This window comes from Eschrichtius robustus, chromosome 4, assembly GCF_028021215.1.
Source record: "Eschrichtius robustus isolate mEscRob2 chromosome 4, mEscRob2.pri, whole genome shotgun sequence".
Taxonomy (NCBI): domain Eukaryota; kingdom Metazoa; phylum Chordata; class Mammalia; order Artiodactyla; family Eschrichtiidae; genus Eschrichtius; species Eschrichtius robustus.
The window spans coordinates 9,414,316-9,429,093 of record NC_090827.1 but is presented as its reverse complement, the minus strand read 5'-3'; the positions used below and the strand labels follow the sequence as shown (position 1 = coordinate 9,429,093).

Below are 14,778 nucleotides of genomic sequence, written 5' to 3'. Positions count from 1 at the left end.
TGAAGGCAATGGAGAATCAACAGATGCAGGAAGAGTTCTCTGCCTTCCCCTTATCAACTTAAAAGCATAAATTTGTGAAGTTGGCATGAATTTCTCCTCTGAAGGTGCACCTCCCTTCCATACCAGGAAGAAAAGAATGACTCTTATCACCAGAGCTGGCACTGAAATGAGTCTGCATAAACAGCCCTTAGTAAAGTAACTTTTATCTTCCATTAGTTTCCCTCATATAGTTCTTTTTTTTTTTTTAAGATGTTCATTATTTTTATCTTTTTTTTTTTTTTAATTTGTTTTATTTTTGGCTGCGTTGGGTCTTCATTGCTGCACACGGGCTTTCTCTAGTTGTGGTGCGCGGGCTTCTCATTGCAGTGGCTTCTCTTGCTGCAGAGCACAGGCTCTAGGTGCACAGGCTCAGTAGTTGTGGCTCGCGGGCTCTAGACAACAGGCTCAGTAGTTGTGGCTCACGGGCTCAGCTGCTCCGCAGCAATGTGGGATCTTCCCGGACCAGGGCTCGAACCCGCATCCCCTACACTGGCAGGCGGATTCTCAACCACTGTGCCACCAGGGAAGCCCTCCCTAATATATTTCAAAGACATTTCCCCACAATTGATCATCCCTCAAAACCCAAACCCCCTGTTCTTTGTTAAATGGCATATAAGCTCCTAAGTCAAACCACTTCTTGAGTTTCACTTCTTCTCTGTGAACTCCTGTGCACATAAAATATTCATAAAGTTGTAAGGTTTTTTTCTCGTTAATCTGTCTTTGTCAGTTTAGTTCACAGGCCCTCAGTATAAGAACTAAGAGGGTAGAGGAAAAGTTTTTCCTCCAGACACATCTTTTGGAATTTAAGTAAGTAATCAGAAATTTGGTCAAATATTTACTTACAATAATGTCAATCATACTATTATTTATAAAAGGCCTTGATGAGAAAAAAACAGACTTCCACAAGAGGAGAATAACTGAATTGTACTGTCAGAACCTGGAACGTTATGCAACAATTTAAAATTTATTTTAAAAAATACATAATAAAAGGGCAATATGTTCATGATATTTATGTTTGACGAAAACGCAATTTACAGAGTTAAATTCTGCGTACATAAAACTGTATAATGACATGATTTTATAAAGATTAAATATATAATAGGAAAAAAAGGCCCCCAAAAATGCATCAAAATATTAGGAGTTGTCTTTGGGTGTTAGAATAATAAGCGATTTCTTTCCCTGTGTCTCTATTGATACAATAATAATAGCAAAATGCTATTATACATGTTTTTAATCTGAAGAAAAAAGACGCCCTAGGGTATTTCTCAGGGAGTTTCAGGTGTCCAAACCACAAACCACGTTTGCAAGGTCACTCTGTTCCAGATAGATTCGCAGACGTAAGGGCTGGTCCCAAAAGGCATCTCTGTTCAAAGGGACGCTGTGCAGTTCAGCGCAACTTTCAGTTTCGTTTTGAAGACGGAACTGCTGGAAACCGAAACAAAGCCGAGGCGCGTCCGGAAAACGAAACGGGAGGCGTTGCGCTCAGGCTGCGCGGGGCTCCGTTTCCCGGTCTCCGGCTGGCCGGCCGCCCCACGACGCCCCGCCCCGCGCCCCGCTTTCCGCGCCCCGCGCCCTTCCGGCCCAGCTGGCCCCGGCTGTCGGCCCCGCACGACCGGGTGGCGCCGTCGCTCGGCGGCCGCAGCAGCGAGCCACGCTCCCCGCCGGCCTCCCGCAGCGGCGCGTTGCCGCGAGCCCCCCGCCGCCGTCTCCGGCGGTCCGCGACCCGGCAGAAGTACGGGCCGCTCCCGCGCCCAGCCGCCTGCCCGAATCCCTGCGCTCTGCCAGCTCCGGCACCCAAAGGCTAGGGACGGGTGCTCGCCGACGTCCCAGGAAACGGGAGGCTGGGTGAGCCGCGCCCTCGCTGGCGGCCCCCTGATGTCCAGCTCGCTCCCCGCGAACGGCTTTCGGGTGTCGAACCCGGGCGCCAAGTGCTGAGAAGCAGAGGGACTCCGGGGGAAGAGCGCCCGAATGTGCATCCTGGCCAAGCCCCTTGAGAGCTCCGTGACGCTGGGCAAGTTACTTACCGATTCTGTGCCTCGGCTACCACGTCTATGAAACGTGGACAGTAATACAGCAAATCTAATGTGTTAGGATAATGCAACTGATAATAAACTGCGGTGGAATAATGCCTAGAGTACTTAATAAAAGCATCTGCGTGCCAGCCCTCTTCTAGACGGCTTTTGGCACTGGTAAGGCAAAATCCTCATGGAGCTTTTACATCCTCCCATTTATAAACAGATAAATAAATATTTTGTATGATCTCAAGTGGCAACGTGAAGAAAAATAAAACAGTAAAGGAATGGAGGGCGAGGGCAGAAGGAACTAGCCTTTTTTGATAAGATATCAGGGAAGACCTCTCTGATGAAGTGGCATTTGAGCAGAGAGCCAATGGGACCCGGGAAATGAGGGAATGAGTCACTCTCATATCTAAGCCTGCAGGGTGAAGTGGAGCCTTTGGAGGCTTTTGAAAAGAGAAGTGACGTGATCTGACGTTAGTTTTAAAAGAATTATTCCGGCTGCCATGTAGAAAATCACAGAACAAAAACGGAAGCAGAAAAGCCAGTTAGGGGAAGCTGCTGTGAGAGCCCGGGACAGAAGGATGACGCTGAGTCCAGGACTGAGGTGATACCCTAGCGGGGAAGAGAGAAGAAATGATCACTTTCAGCATGTTTTAAAAGTCAGAGGCCACAGATATGGCTGATGAATTGGAAGTGGGAGGAAAGAAGGAAAGGGATTAGGGTTACTCCGAGGTTGGCCAGAGCAACTGGGGTGAAAGGTGGTACCCTTTACGGGAGTGGGAACCCCGAGAGAGGCACCAGTTTGGGGCTGATGGGTCAGGAGTCCAGTCTGGTAATAACTCTGAGACGCTTATTATACAAGGAGGCAATAAGCTCAATCATTCTGGAGTTGGGGAGAGACGTTGAGGTGGTCATCAAACTGGGAATCATCAATGTAGAGATGATACTTAAAGCCAGAAGACTGAATGAGATCACCCACGGGGTAAGTGTGTTAAGCATGTAACAGAGGACTGATCTTAGGAGAAAAACCAGGAAGGGCGGTGTGCATAAGCAAGTGAAGAATAAGGGAATGATTAACTCTGTCAATTGCTTGTGGAGCAAGGTTGAGTGTTGATCTTTAGGTTTGGCCAAATGGAGGTTATTGGTGACTGTGACAGCATTAGCCATCATCAGCATTATTGTTTTATTTATCTTATTATAGCATCCATTTATATACTCTCAGCTCACCTCTCCTTACTACTACATTTTAAGTAAAGACAAGAATAAATGTCCTTTGCTTTTCTACCTCAAGAGGGTCTAGCTCGTGGTAGAGGCTAATAAGTATGTATTGGACAGGTGGGTTAATGAGTGGTGAGTAAATGAGTATCAGTCATACTTCTGGTTCCATTTCATTATGTACCATATGTAACCTTTTTCTGAATAGTAATTTCCTAAATGTTTATCACTTTCCTTAGGCATAAGACACTGAGCCCTCATATTAAGTTATTTCTTTAACATGAAATCTACTGGAGAACTAAACTGTAAATGTACTGTATCATTTTGTGTCCCCACCACCTAGCACAGTGTGTGTCACATAAAAAGAACTCAATAAATGTTAGTGAGATAGTGAATAAATTAAAGAAATTGAGAACATTTGAGAAAGATGTAATCCTCAATTCATCTGTGTTCATGCGCTTGGAAATAGTAGCTCCCAGTTACTGAATGTTTACCATGTGTTGACTATTGTATATAAAATTTCTAATTTAATTCTTTCAACAGCTTTTCTCAGTTAAGGTTCTTTTGGCTGCAAGTGACAGAAAATATGACCTAAGCTCGCTTAAGCAAAAGGGAAATTTACTGGTAGATTGCATTATTATTATTCAGAAATATTTGCTGCCCCTCTCCACCCTATGGCATCAAGCTTGAGTATGTGAATTTGTTCTGGCCAATGACATGCAAGCAGGAAGCATCCTCCAGGCAGATGGTTTAGGAGCTAGTACTTATTTTCCCTACTACTCTCTTTTCCCTCTATTACAACTGGTGATTTTCCAAACAGAGATTGCTCCAATCATCCTGGGTCCCAGATCAAAATCTAGCAGAGTTGCAGCCATTCTGTGTAACTAAGTGAGAAATAAATCTTTGTTGTTGTAAGCCCCTGAGCTTTTGGGTGTTTGTTATCACACAGAGAGCATAACTTAGCCTCTTCTGACAGTCACATAACTGAAAAGTCCATCAGCATGACTGATTTTGGGAAGTGCTGTCAAGAAGGGCTTATACTATGTCCGAGCAACTCCATTTCTCTGTATCTCTTCGTTCTGCCTCTTGCTATCAGGACTTCATCTTCAGGCTCCAAGCAGCGTAACTGCACAATTCCAGAATCTCCTCTGAAGTGGCAAGAGGGTTACAGCAGCTCTAAACTTTATATCCAGCTCTCAGCTTCACAGCCTGCGAAGAATCTGCTCACAAACAAAAGCCGCGGTGTTTAGCCATGATGCTCTCAGTGGGCCAATTTGGGTCACATGTCCTCTCCTGAGCCGATCAGATCTGCCTGCAAGAATCTCTCATGAGCACGCGTTCTGAGAGTGAGGAGTAAGCAGGTTCCCCAATGAAAGCTGGGCATGTTGCTGGAAGAAGTGGGGGATGGATGCCAAGGAGGTAAGCAACAAGGATCCTCTACATCAATCACGGAAACTAAGCAGTATTGTCATTCCCATTTTGTAGGTAAGGAATCAAGGCTCAGAGAGTTTTGCTAACTTGTTTGACGATACGTGCATATAAGTGGCAGGATTTTAACATTGACTAATTTGACTAGAAAGCCTATTTAATTTCTACTATAACATACCTGCTGACCTTTAACAAATAGAATGCCATATATTTCTCCAGCAAAGGTGGGTTTGTTTGGGATTGGCGAAGAATTGCAATCTGGGGTCTGCAATCATGGTGAGCCATGTGCAAATCCCCCCATGGCAAGAGAAGAACACTTTTATAGAGGGGAAAAGGAAGTTGGGAGGACTGTAGTAAGCTAAGAGTCCATGGCTTTTCATTGGCTGAGTCCTTGCCAGGGAAGTCCTTTTTCTTCCTGTTGGGCTCTGCTATTGTCCAGGGCCTGAGGGCTCCCCCTTCTGGTCTCCCAAGTCCATTTAATTGAGGTTTCTGTTATAATAATTTTTGCACACTTTTGAGTCCTGACCTCTCCTCTCGGGCCCCCTTTGGGTTAATGGCACATCCTCACAACCCTTCCATCTAGACAATTCCAATTCATCGTATATTCTCTCCCCATTGCAAAATCTTCCCCTAATCAATTAGTTGCTGAAGGATGTAGGCTCATATCAGCATCATATTTTCTATCCACTTTATATCTCCACCACTCCTACCCTGGTTCAGTTTTTTTGCAATAACATCTCACATGTCTGTATCTCTAATATCTGGCATCTCTAATCAATCTTTTACTTTCTCCTAAGAGTTATCTGCAGAAGACACAGTTCTGATCATGTCACTTAACTGTTCTAATGGTTGTTGGCCTATTGCTACAGAAATAATAAACACAAAATCCTTTGCGTATAATTTAAAGCCCTCCATGATCTGCTTGTTTGATGTTGCCAGCTGCATTTCACCAACAATTACAGACATATCTTGTTCTCTCTCTCTCTCTCTGTCTACTGTCACAACGAACAACTTGCCTTTTCCTTCCTGATTTTTTCCAAATCCATCCCTTTGTTCACTTTGAGAAGAGGAATTTCCTCTTCTCCATTTGTTTACAGAAATAGTATGTCTCAAATGCTTCATCTCTGTGAAGTTCTTGGACTTCACAGTATCAGTTACTCCCTTCTGGGCTCCTACAACACATGATGACCTCAGTACACACACACTCCCATGATTTCACTCTGTATGGCTATGTTATTTCACCTTTGCCCAACCAACTCCAGAAAGGACCTTAATCATCTCTGCAGGCTCACCAAACCCTAGCAAAGTGTCTATTACACAATACATGCTAAATATAGTGCCTGGCACTTAACAGGCATTCAATGACTATTAGGTGAACTAATTAGGTAAAATTCATGGTTAATTTTTTTTAATATTTACTGAATGTCTACTAGGGGTATAACAAGGAGGGAAAAAATAATAATAATTACTATTTACATTAGTATTTACTTTAGACTTTGTAAAGTCCTTCCAGCCGTTTTACTTGCTGTGTCCTCATAAGCACCGAGTAAGCAGGCAGGAGAGGGAACATTGTCCCTGTTTCACAGATAAAGAACTTAGGCTCAGAGAAGTCAAAGTGATTGGTCTTGAATTACAGATCAGTGAGCTGAACAGCCCATGGGTTTTCTTTCCACTTTATAACCGTGTCTGATGAGCTTCCCTTTCTCAGAGAACACACAGGTAAAAAACAGAAAAGCAACAGATATTGATTGTCGTTGTATCTTTAAAATCAGACTTTGAAGATTATTTATGCCTAATATCTCATACCAACAGCCTATTTTCCTTTTTTTTTTTTTTTTTTTTTTACTAATTTTCCCTAACCGTGATTTATGGAGGACAAGAGAATGAGAAATGGGAAAGAAAATAAAATTTCTTAACTACCCACCAAATGCCAGTTTCTCTCACAATACATGTCCCCATTTCGGCTTGGCAACCACCCTGTAAGGTCCCATGTATTATACCCCATACAGATATGAATAACTGCAGTCTCAGGAAATTGTAGTGACTTGCTCAAGATAAAGAGTAAGATAAATGCGGGACCAGATTCAAACCACGCCTCCTTCTCTACCCTCTTTCCACCAAACAGCACTGACTCAAAGTGAGGTGAGAAGGATGTTAGAAGGGGGATGAGAGAGAGGATGAGCTTACAAAAGGTCATCATGGAACACATGGGGTTGAGGGAAGCAGAATAAACCAGGTAGGAGTAGGGGAAATGGGCCTGAGGTCAATCCTTGAGGATCAGCTGGAAGGACATCTGAGAAGAGGTAAGGGTATTGCATTTCCATTGCTTTCCTCTGCCAGCCTCTTCCTAGACCCACTTCTGCTTAACCCCCAATGCTTCTGAGTTCAAAGCCCACCTCCATGCTGCTTAGCCAGGACAGCCCTTAGACGGGACAAATAAATGGAAAATGGACCGCACCCCATGTATTAGCTTGGTTTATGATCACACTCTAGCTGCCATCCCAGCTACCTCCGGAAGGCTCCCTGGAAAATGTCATCCAGTGACTCTTCACAAATGCACAAGACAATTAGGAGAGCCAGTACTAGTCAGTGGGAGAAGAAACCGCCCGCTCAAACCCTAACCTTTCAGGCTCCTTAGAGATAAGAAGTGGTAGTTTTGAATTTTAACTCTAGGTGGCAGTATTAGCCAACCCGATCCTTTACTCTTAGGCAACAAGTTCATCTATTTTTTATGGTTGACAAATTAATAATGGTTGACATCTCTTTTCTATAGGTAATCTTATAAATATCCACAAGGATGTTTATAATTTTCTTTCCCATGCTCATTGTAAGGTACTGGTAGTTAAATTACTTAGAAAAAAAATTACAAAACCCTACTCTCACGTATATCACTGCCATAATGCCTTACATTGTAACACTGCGTTTATCTGGAGTCTACCTGCAATCTCAGAGCTCCAGAACATAGTCCTGAACTGGGAAGAAAGAGGAAAAGTTCCTCTGAATCCTAGAAATCGTTGCCACTCAAGCCAGGGTATTCTAAACATGTTACGCAATAACAAATTGAGGACTGCCCAAGGTTTGTCTTTAAAACACTGCTTAACTTAATTGGTTAACCTATGTGAACCAGTGAAGCTTTCCTTGTAAGTTAGGATTAGTTTCACCTGTATATAATTAAAATGCCAAATAACAGTGATTTAACAAGATACAAGTGTATTTCTCTCACACATTAAAAAGTCCTGAGATAAGCAGCCAAGGGCTCCTGTGGCACCTCCATGGTTTTTCAGGGACTCAGGCACCTTCTATGCATTTTATCTGAGAACCCAACTTCCACCTTCAAGGTCGCCTCATGTTCCAAGGTGACTGCTGGAGTTCTAGCTATCACAACTCTATTCTAAGCAGCTGGAAAGGAGGAATGAGACTGCTATCCCCCAATTCCCATGCAACACTTCTGCATACATCTGATTAACCAAAACTTGTTTATAAGTAGCTGCATAAGATGCTGGAAAATGTAGTTTTTAGCTGAGCATCTTACAACTCCAAAGAAAATTGGCATTTTGTTACCAAGGAGGAAGGAGAGGATTATTAGGTGGCAATGAGCAGTCTCTCTACAACCAGCAAGGAATTTGAGATGTTTGGTCCAAACATATACAGCAGACAAGGCAGCTTCATGGGTGTGTGACCAGTGTTGTACACTGAGAGGGTCCTGCTCTCAGAAGGCCCTGCACTTAGTTTAATGTTCTGTCTTAACATTTTTAACAACTTTATCTTTGAACTTGTGTTTTACAAGTGCAGTCTGATGTAACACTGGAGTATGCAAGTGAGCAGGGGAGATACATGCTGTAACACTGGAGTATGCAACTGAGCAGGGGAGATACATGCTGTAACACTGGAGTATGCAAGTGAGCAGGGGAGATATGTGCAACATGTCTGCTATTTCTTGCTACCCTGTTCACATATAGTGGTCAAGATGCCCCGTGAGCACAAAATCCCATCAGGTCCATGATGTGTGGGAGTTCAGTGAGACTCAAACCTAGTATAAGGTAAGCAGGTTACATCTACGACTGAGTAATAAGTAGGGACACTGATAGCCCCTAGAGGCCACACTTTCTGTTTGAACAAGAACTGGGCTTCCAACACAGAAGGAAGGCGATGGCATTCTAAGAAACGCAAAGGAGCAAGAAACCCGACCACACCATTCCTTACTCCCATTAGTTCTCAGTGTTAGGCAACCACTTATGCTGAAAATGATGATATAGAAAGAAACGGAGTCACTATGGAGAACAGTATGGAGGTTCCTTAAAAAACTAAAAATAGAGCTACCACATGATCCTGCAATTCTACTCCTGGGCATATATCTGGAGAAAACCATAATTTGAAAAGGTACATGTATACCCCAGAGTTCATTGCAGCACTGTTTACAATAGCCAAGACATGGAAGCAACCTAAATGTCCATCAACAGAGGAATGGATAAAGAAGATGTTTTATACACACACACACACACACACACACTCACCCACACACACACAGTGGAATATTACTCAGCCATAAAAAAGAATGAAATAATGCCATTTGCAGCAACATGGATGGATCTAGAGATTATCATATTAAGTGAAGTAAGCCAAAGACAAATATTATATGATATTGCTTATGTGTGGAATCTAAAAAAAAAAAACATACAAATGAACTTATTTCCAAAACAGAAAGAGACTCACAGACAGAGAAAACAAATTTATGGTTACTAAAGGGGAAAGGGGTGTGAGGAGAGGGATAAATCAGGAGTTTGGGATTAACATATACATACTACTATATATAAAATAGATGACCAACAAGGACCTACTGTATAGCACAGGGAATTATATTCAATACTTTATAATAATCTATAAGGGAAAATATTCTGAAAAAATATATGTATGTATATATATATATATATACACATATATATGTATGTATAACTGAATTGCTCTGCTGTAAACCTGACGTTAACACAGTACTGTAAATCAATTATACTTCAATAACAAATTTTTTTTATTAAAAAAATGTGAAAAGTCCAACAAAATCTTGATCTTCCCCATAATGAATACTTTCATACTTTCACTGAAATATCAAATATTATATTCTTTCAAAACTAAAAAAAAAGGTTTCCTGTATAATTTTGAGGGTCACTTTGTTAAGCTGGTTAAGTTGTGAATATGTTAAGCTTCCATCTAGTCTGAGTGGCAGAGGAGGAAGTCTATTATTTTTAGAGATTCTCAGTGACTAATTTTTTCATTTATAGCCCTAATTTATTTAGATAAACTTCAGCTCACAAACTCTTCCCTGGGATTTGAGGGTTCACTTGAAAGCTAAGTAACTGGGGAAACTAATAAATTACGAAAAGAGTCAATGTGCAGAAAGCGAAATTGCATTATTTAATAAAGAGTTTAAATTATGAAAGAAAAGAAAAGATAGGGCAACCCATAATTCCTTTTCCTTCCTGTCCTGCCTTATCATCAGGCCAAAATTAGAGTGTTGGTAGAACACGTGGGAATCAAGAAGTGGAATAAAACAGTTGAGTTAATTTGGGGCAGTGTTTCCACTATCCTGATAAGGATGAAATACACTTGTAAATAAGAGCTACAAAATATAAAGTGCATAATGTTTATGATTTTGCATACAAGTTAAATGTTTATATTTGCATTTAAAACTGGTATTGCACAATGTAAAGATGAATGGTAGAATTCATGCTAATCATTTAAAGTTATATATATATATTTTTGAATAACATTAAGCAAATAAAAACACCATGACAAATTGAAAAAGACTGTGGAAGATGACCTCACCAACACCAAAGAAACAACCAAGCAATAAAGTGGAAGATTAATCACCAAGATGTGGATGTTAGAATGTTTACTATTATTCTTTACCAAACAAACAACTACAAAAGGAAAATGTCAGCAAATTTCTTCCAGCAAGCTGAAACACTGGGAGTGTCTGCACAGAAAAAGAGAGCTACCTCGTCGGTTTCAGCAAAAACCACTAGGTTTATATTTTTTCCTGCTTTTACTATTTTGGTAATAGGAACTGAAAGAAGTATTAATACCACATGGGAAGACCTCCCCCACCAAAGAAATCTGAAATATATAGTAAGTGTTTTTTTTCTCTCTTTTGTTCATTTTAGATGCTGGTGGTAAACTTCCAAGAGTTGTGATTTTTTTTTCAAAAAACGTATGCCCTTCTTATTAATTTCTAGGATGAAGGGAGAACAATATTTTGCTTTCTAAGGTGACTCTGAAAATGAGCAGTACGATGCTCCTCAAAAATTAAAATTTTTACCCTTGAAAGGAAAAGATGGGAAAAAAATAGATTATAGAAGAAAATTTTAAAAAATTATATTTTATACCTTTAATTGACCTTTTTTTCCTAGTCTTTGAACACGTGGCTGTGAATTTTCATTCTGCACTGGGCCCCACAAATTATGAAGTTGGCACTGGTGTCAGGGTTTAATAACTCAGACTACGCAAAAACATTTATTTTCTAGATCTTATATAAACTTATTCTCCAGCCTTTGTGCTACAGAGTGGGCAGTGATCTTAAGTTTATCATTTAACTGTCTCCATCTCTTCTTGTTTGAAATGTTGCTTTTCAGGTAAGTACTCCATTTTCAGACATTTTCTTCCTTCCCACTCCCTCCAGCCCTGTGTCAATAATGAAAGTTTGGAAGGAAAAGATAAAGTAATATATCTAAGTCAAAATAGAAGGCTGTTCCCATTACAGATTTCATCAGGAGAGCTCATCATTGTGTCATGAAAGTTTTATGAGAATTTTTTCACACTAGTGTCCTTAACTATTACTAGTTTATAATATGCAGGAAAAGTCAAATCAGAATATAGAAATTCAGTAAAATATGATGTCAGAAACAGTAATCATGAGGAAAGGAGAGTAAAAATGAAGAGTTTTTTAAAATTAGAAATTAAGATAGCAGCAACTTAAAATAATCACATATGGATAGATTACTAATAATCACATATATAAAAATTACAATTTAACCACAAAATAAAAAAATCTATAATAGACACACACAAAATAAAGAGAGAGGAATCCAAACATAACACTGAAGATAATCATCAAAACACAAGGGAATAGAAAAAAAGAAGAAAGGAGCAAAAAAACTACAAAAACGATTAACAAAATGCCAATAAGTACACACATATCAACAATTACTTTAAATGTAAATGGACTAAATGCTCCAATCAAAAGACATAGAGTGGCTGAATGGATACAAAAACAAGACCCATATTTATGCTGCCCACAGGAGACTCACTTCAGATCTAAAGACACACACAGACTGAGTGTGAGGGGATTGGAAAAAAGGTAGTCTATGCAAATGGAAATAAAGAGAAAGCCAGGGGAGCAATACTTATATGAGACAAAACGGACTTTAAAATAAAGAATGTTGGGCTTCCCTGATGGCGCAGTGGTTGAGAATCTGCCTGCCAATGCAGGGGACACAGGTTCAAGCCCTGGTCTGGGAAGATCCCACATGCCGCGGAGCGACTAGGCTCGTGAGCCACAATTGCTGAGCCTGAGCATCTGGAGCCTGTGCTCCGCAACAAGAGAGGCCGCGACAGTGAGAGGCCCGCGCACCGCGATGAAGAGTGGCCCCCGCTTGCCGCAACTAGAGAAAGTCCTCGCACAGAAATGAAGACCCAACACAGCCATAAAATATAAATAAATAAATAATTAATTAATTTAAAAAAAAGAATGTTACAAAAGACAAAGAAGGATATTATACAATGATCAAGGAATCAATCCAAGAAGAAGATAAAACAATTGTAAATACATATGGACCCAATATAGGAGCACTTAAATTCATAAAGCAAATATTAACAGACATAAAAGGAAAAATTGACAGTAACACACTAAATAGTAGGGGACTTTAATACCCCACTTACATCAATGGACATATCATCCAGATAGAAAATCAATAAGGAAATACAGGCCTTAAATGACACATTAAACCAAATGGACTTAATTGATATACAGAACATTCCAACCAAAAACAGCAGAATTCACATTCTTTTCGAGAGCACATGGAACATTCTGCAGGATAGATCACATACTAGGCTATAAAACAAGTCTCGGTAAATTTAAGGAAATTGAAATCATATCAAACATCTTTTCCGACCACAGATTATGAGACTAGAAATCAACTACTAGGAAAAAACTGAAAAAAACACAAACTCATGGAGGCTAAGCAAGAAGCTACTAAACGGGGCTTCCCTGGTGGCACAGTGGTTGAGAGTCTGCCTGCCAATGCAGGGGACACGGGTTCGAGCCCTGGTCTGGGAAGATCCCACATGCCGTGGGGCAACTGGGCCCGTGAGCCACAATTGCTGAGCCTGCGCGTCTGGAGCCTGTGCTCCGCAGCACGAGAGCCCACGATGGTGAGAGGCCCACGCACCACGATGGAGAGTGGCCCCCACTTGCCGCAACTGGGGAAAGCCCTCGTACAGAAACGAAGACCCAACACAGCCATAAGTAAATAAATAAATAAATAAATAAACCCAAAGTTAAAAAAAAAAAAAAAATATATATATATATATATTTAAAAAAAAAAAAAAAGAAGCTACTAAATAACCAACAGATCACTGAAGAATTCGAGGAAGAATACTTAAAAATACCTGGAGACAAAAGGAAACAAATACACAATGATCCAAAAACTATGGGACGCAGCAAAAGCGGTCCTAAGAGGAAAGTTTAAAGTGATATAAGCCTACCTCAGGAAACAAGAAAAAAATCCCAAAGAAACAACCTAACCTTACATCTAAAGGAATTAGAAAAAGAAAAACAAACAAAACCCAAAGTTAGTAGAAGGAAAGAAATCATAAAGATCAGAGCAGAGTGACTTCATGGTGGTCCTGTGGTTAAGACTCCATGCTCCCAATGCAGGGTGCCCAGGTTCGATCCCTGGTCAGGGAACTAGATCCCACATGTCGCAACTAAAAGATCCCACATGCCGCAATTAAAAGAATTAAAAGAATAAAATACCTAGGAATAAACCTACCAAAGGAGGCAAAAGACCTGTGCTCAGAAAACTATAAAACACTGATGAAAGAAATCAAAGATGAATCAGTATTGTGAAAATGACTATACTACACAAAGCAATCTACAGATTTAATGCAATCCCTATCAAATTACCAACGGCATTTTTCATAAAACTAGAAAAAAAATTTTACAATTTGTATGGAAACACAAAAACCCCCAAATAGCCAAAGCAGTCCTGAGAAAGAAAAACGGAGCTGGAGGAATCAGGCTCGCAGACTTCAGACTATACTAAAAAGCTACAGTAATCAAGGCAGTATGGTACTGGCACAAAAACAGAAATATAGATCAATGGAACAGAATAGAAAGCCCAGAGATAAACCCACGCACCTATGGTCACCTAATCTATGACAAAGGAGGCAAAAATACACAAAGCAGAAAAGACAGGCTCTTCAATAAGTGATACTGGGAAAACTGAACATCTACATGTAAAAAAAATGAAATTAGAACACTCCCTAACACCATACACAAAAATAAACTGAAAATGGATTAAAAACCAAAATGTAAGAAAGACCAGACACTATAAAACTCTTAGAGGAAAACATAGGAAGAACACTCTTTGACATAAATCACAGCAAGATCTTTTTTGACTCACCTCCTAGAGTAATGGAAATAAAAACAAAAATAAACAAATGGGTGCTCACTACAGCAGCACATACACTAAAACTGGAATGATACAGAGAAGATTAGCATGGCCCCTGCACAAGGATGACATGCAAATTCGTGAATCGTTCCATATTTTTTAAGCTGGGACAAAGAGAGTAGCACTGACATATATACAGTACCAAATGTAATATAGATAGCTAGTGGGAAGCAGCTGCATCGCATGGGGAGATCAGCTCAGTGCTCTGTGACCAGCTAGAGGGATGGGATAGGGAGGATGGGAGGGAGACGCAAGAGGGAAGGGATATGGGGATATATGTATACATATAGCTGATTCACTTTGTTATACAGCAGAAACTAACACAGCATTGTAAAGCAATTATACTCCAATAA

General features: G+C 40.5%; 1 protein-coding gene and 1 non-coding gene across 2 annotated transcripts in view; one reads left to right on the top strand and one right to left on the bottom strand.

Moving 5' to 3' along the window:
• Nucleotides 1–2,015, bottom strand: part of HERC6 (HECT and RLD domain containing E3 ubiquitin protein ligase family member 6) — a 55,619-nt gene extending 53,604 nt beyond the window's left edge. The window contains 2 exon segments of the mRNA XM_068543646.1: nt 1,591–1,840; nt 1,896–2,015. Of these exon segments, the coding sequence (XP_068399747.1) occupies nt 1,591–1,840; nt 1,896–2,015 (370 nt within the window).
• A 12,403-nt stretch (nt 2,016–14,418) lies between these two features.
• Nucleotides 14,419–14,525, top strand: LOC137764509 (U6 spliceosomal RNA). Its single transcript, XR_011074011.1, has one exon. It is a non-coding gene; the product is annotated as a U6 spliceosomal RNA (small nuclear RNA).
• The last annotated feature ends 253 nt before the right edge of the window (nt 14,526–14,778 follow it).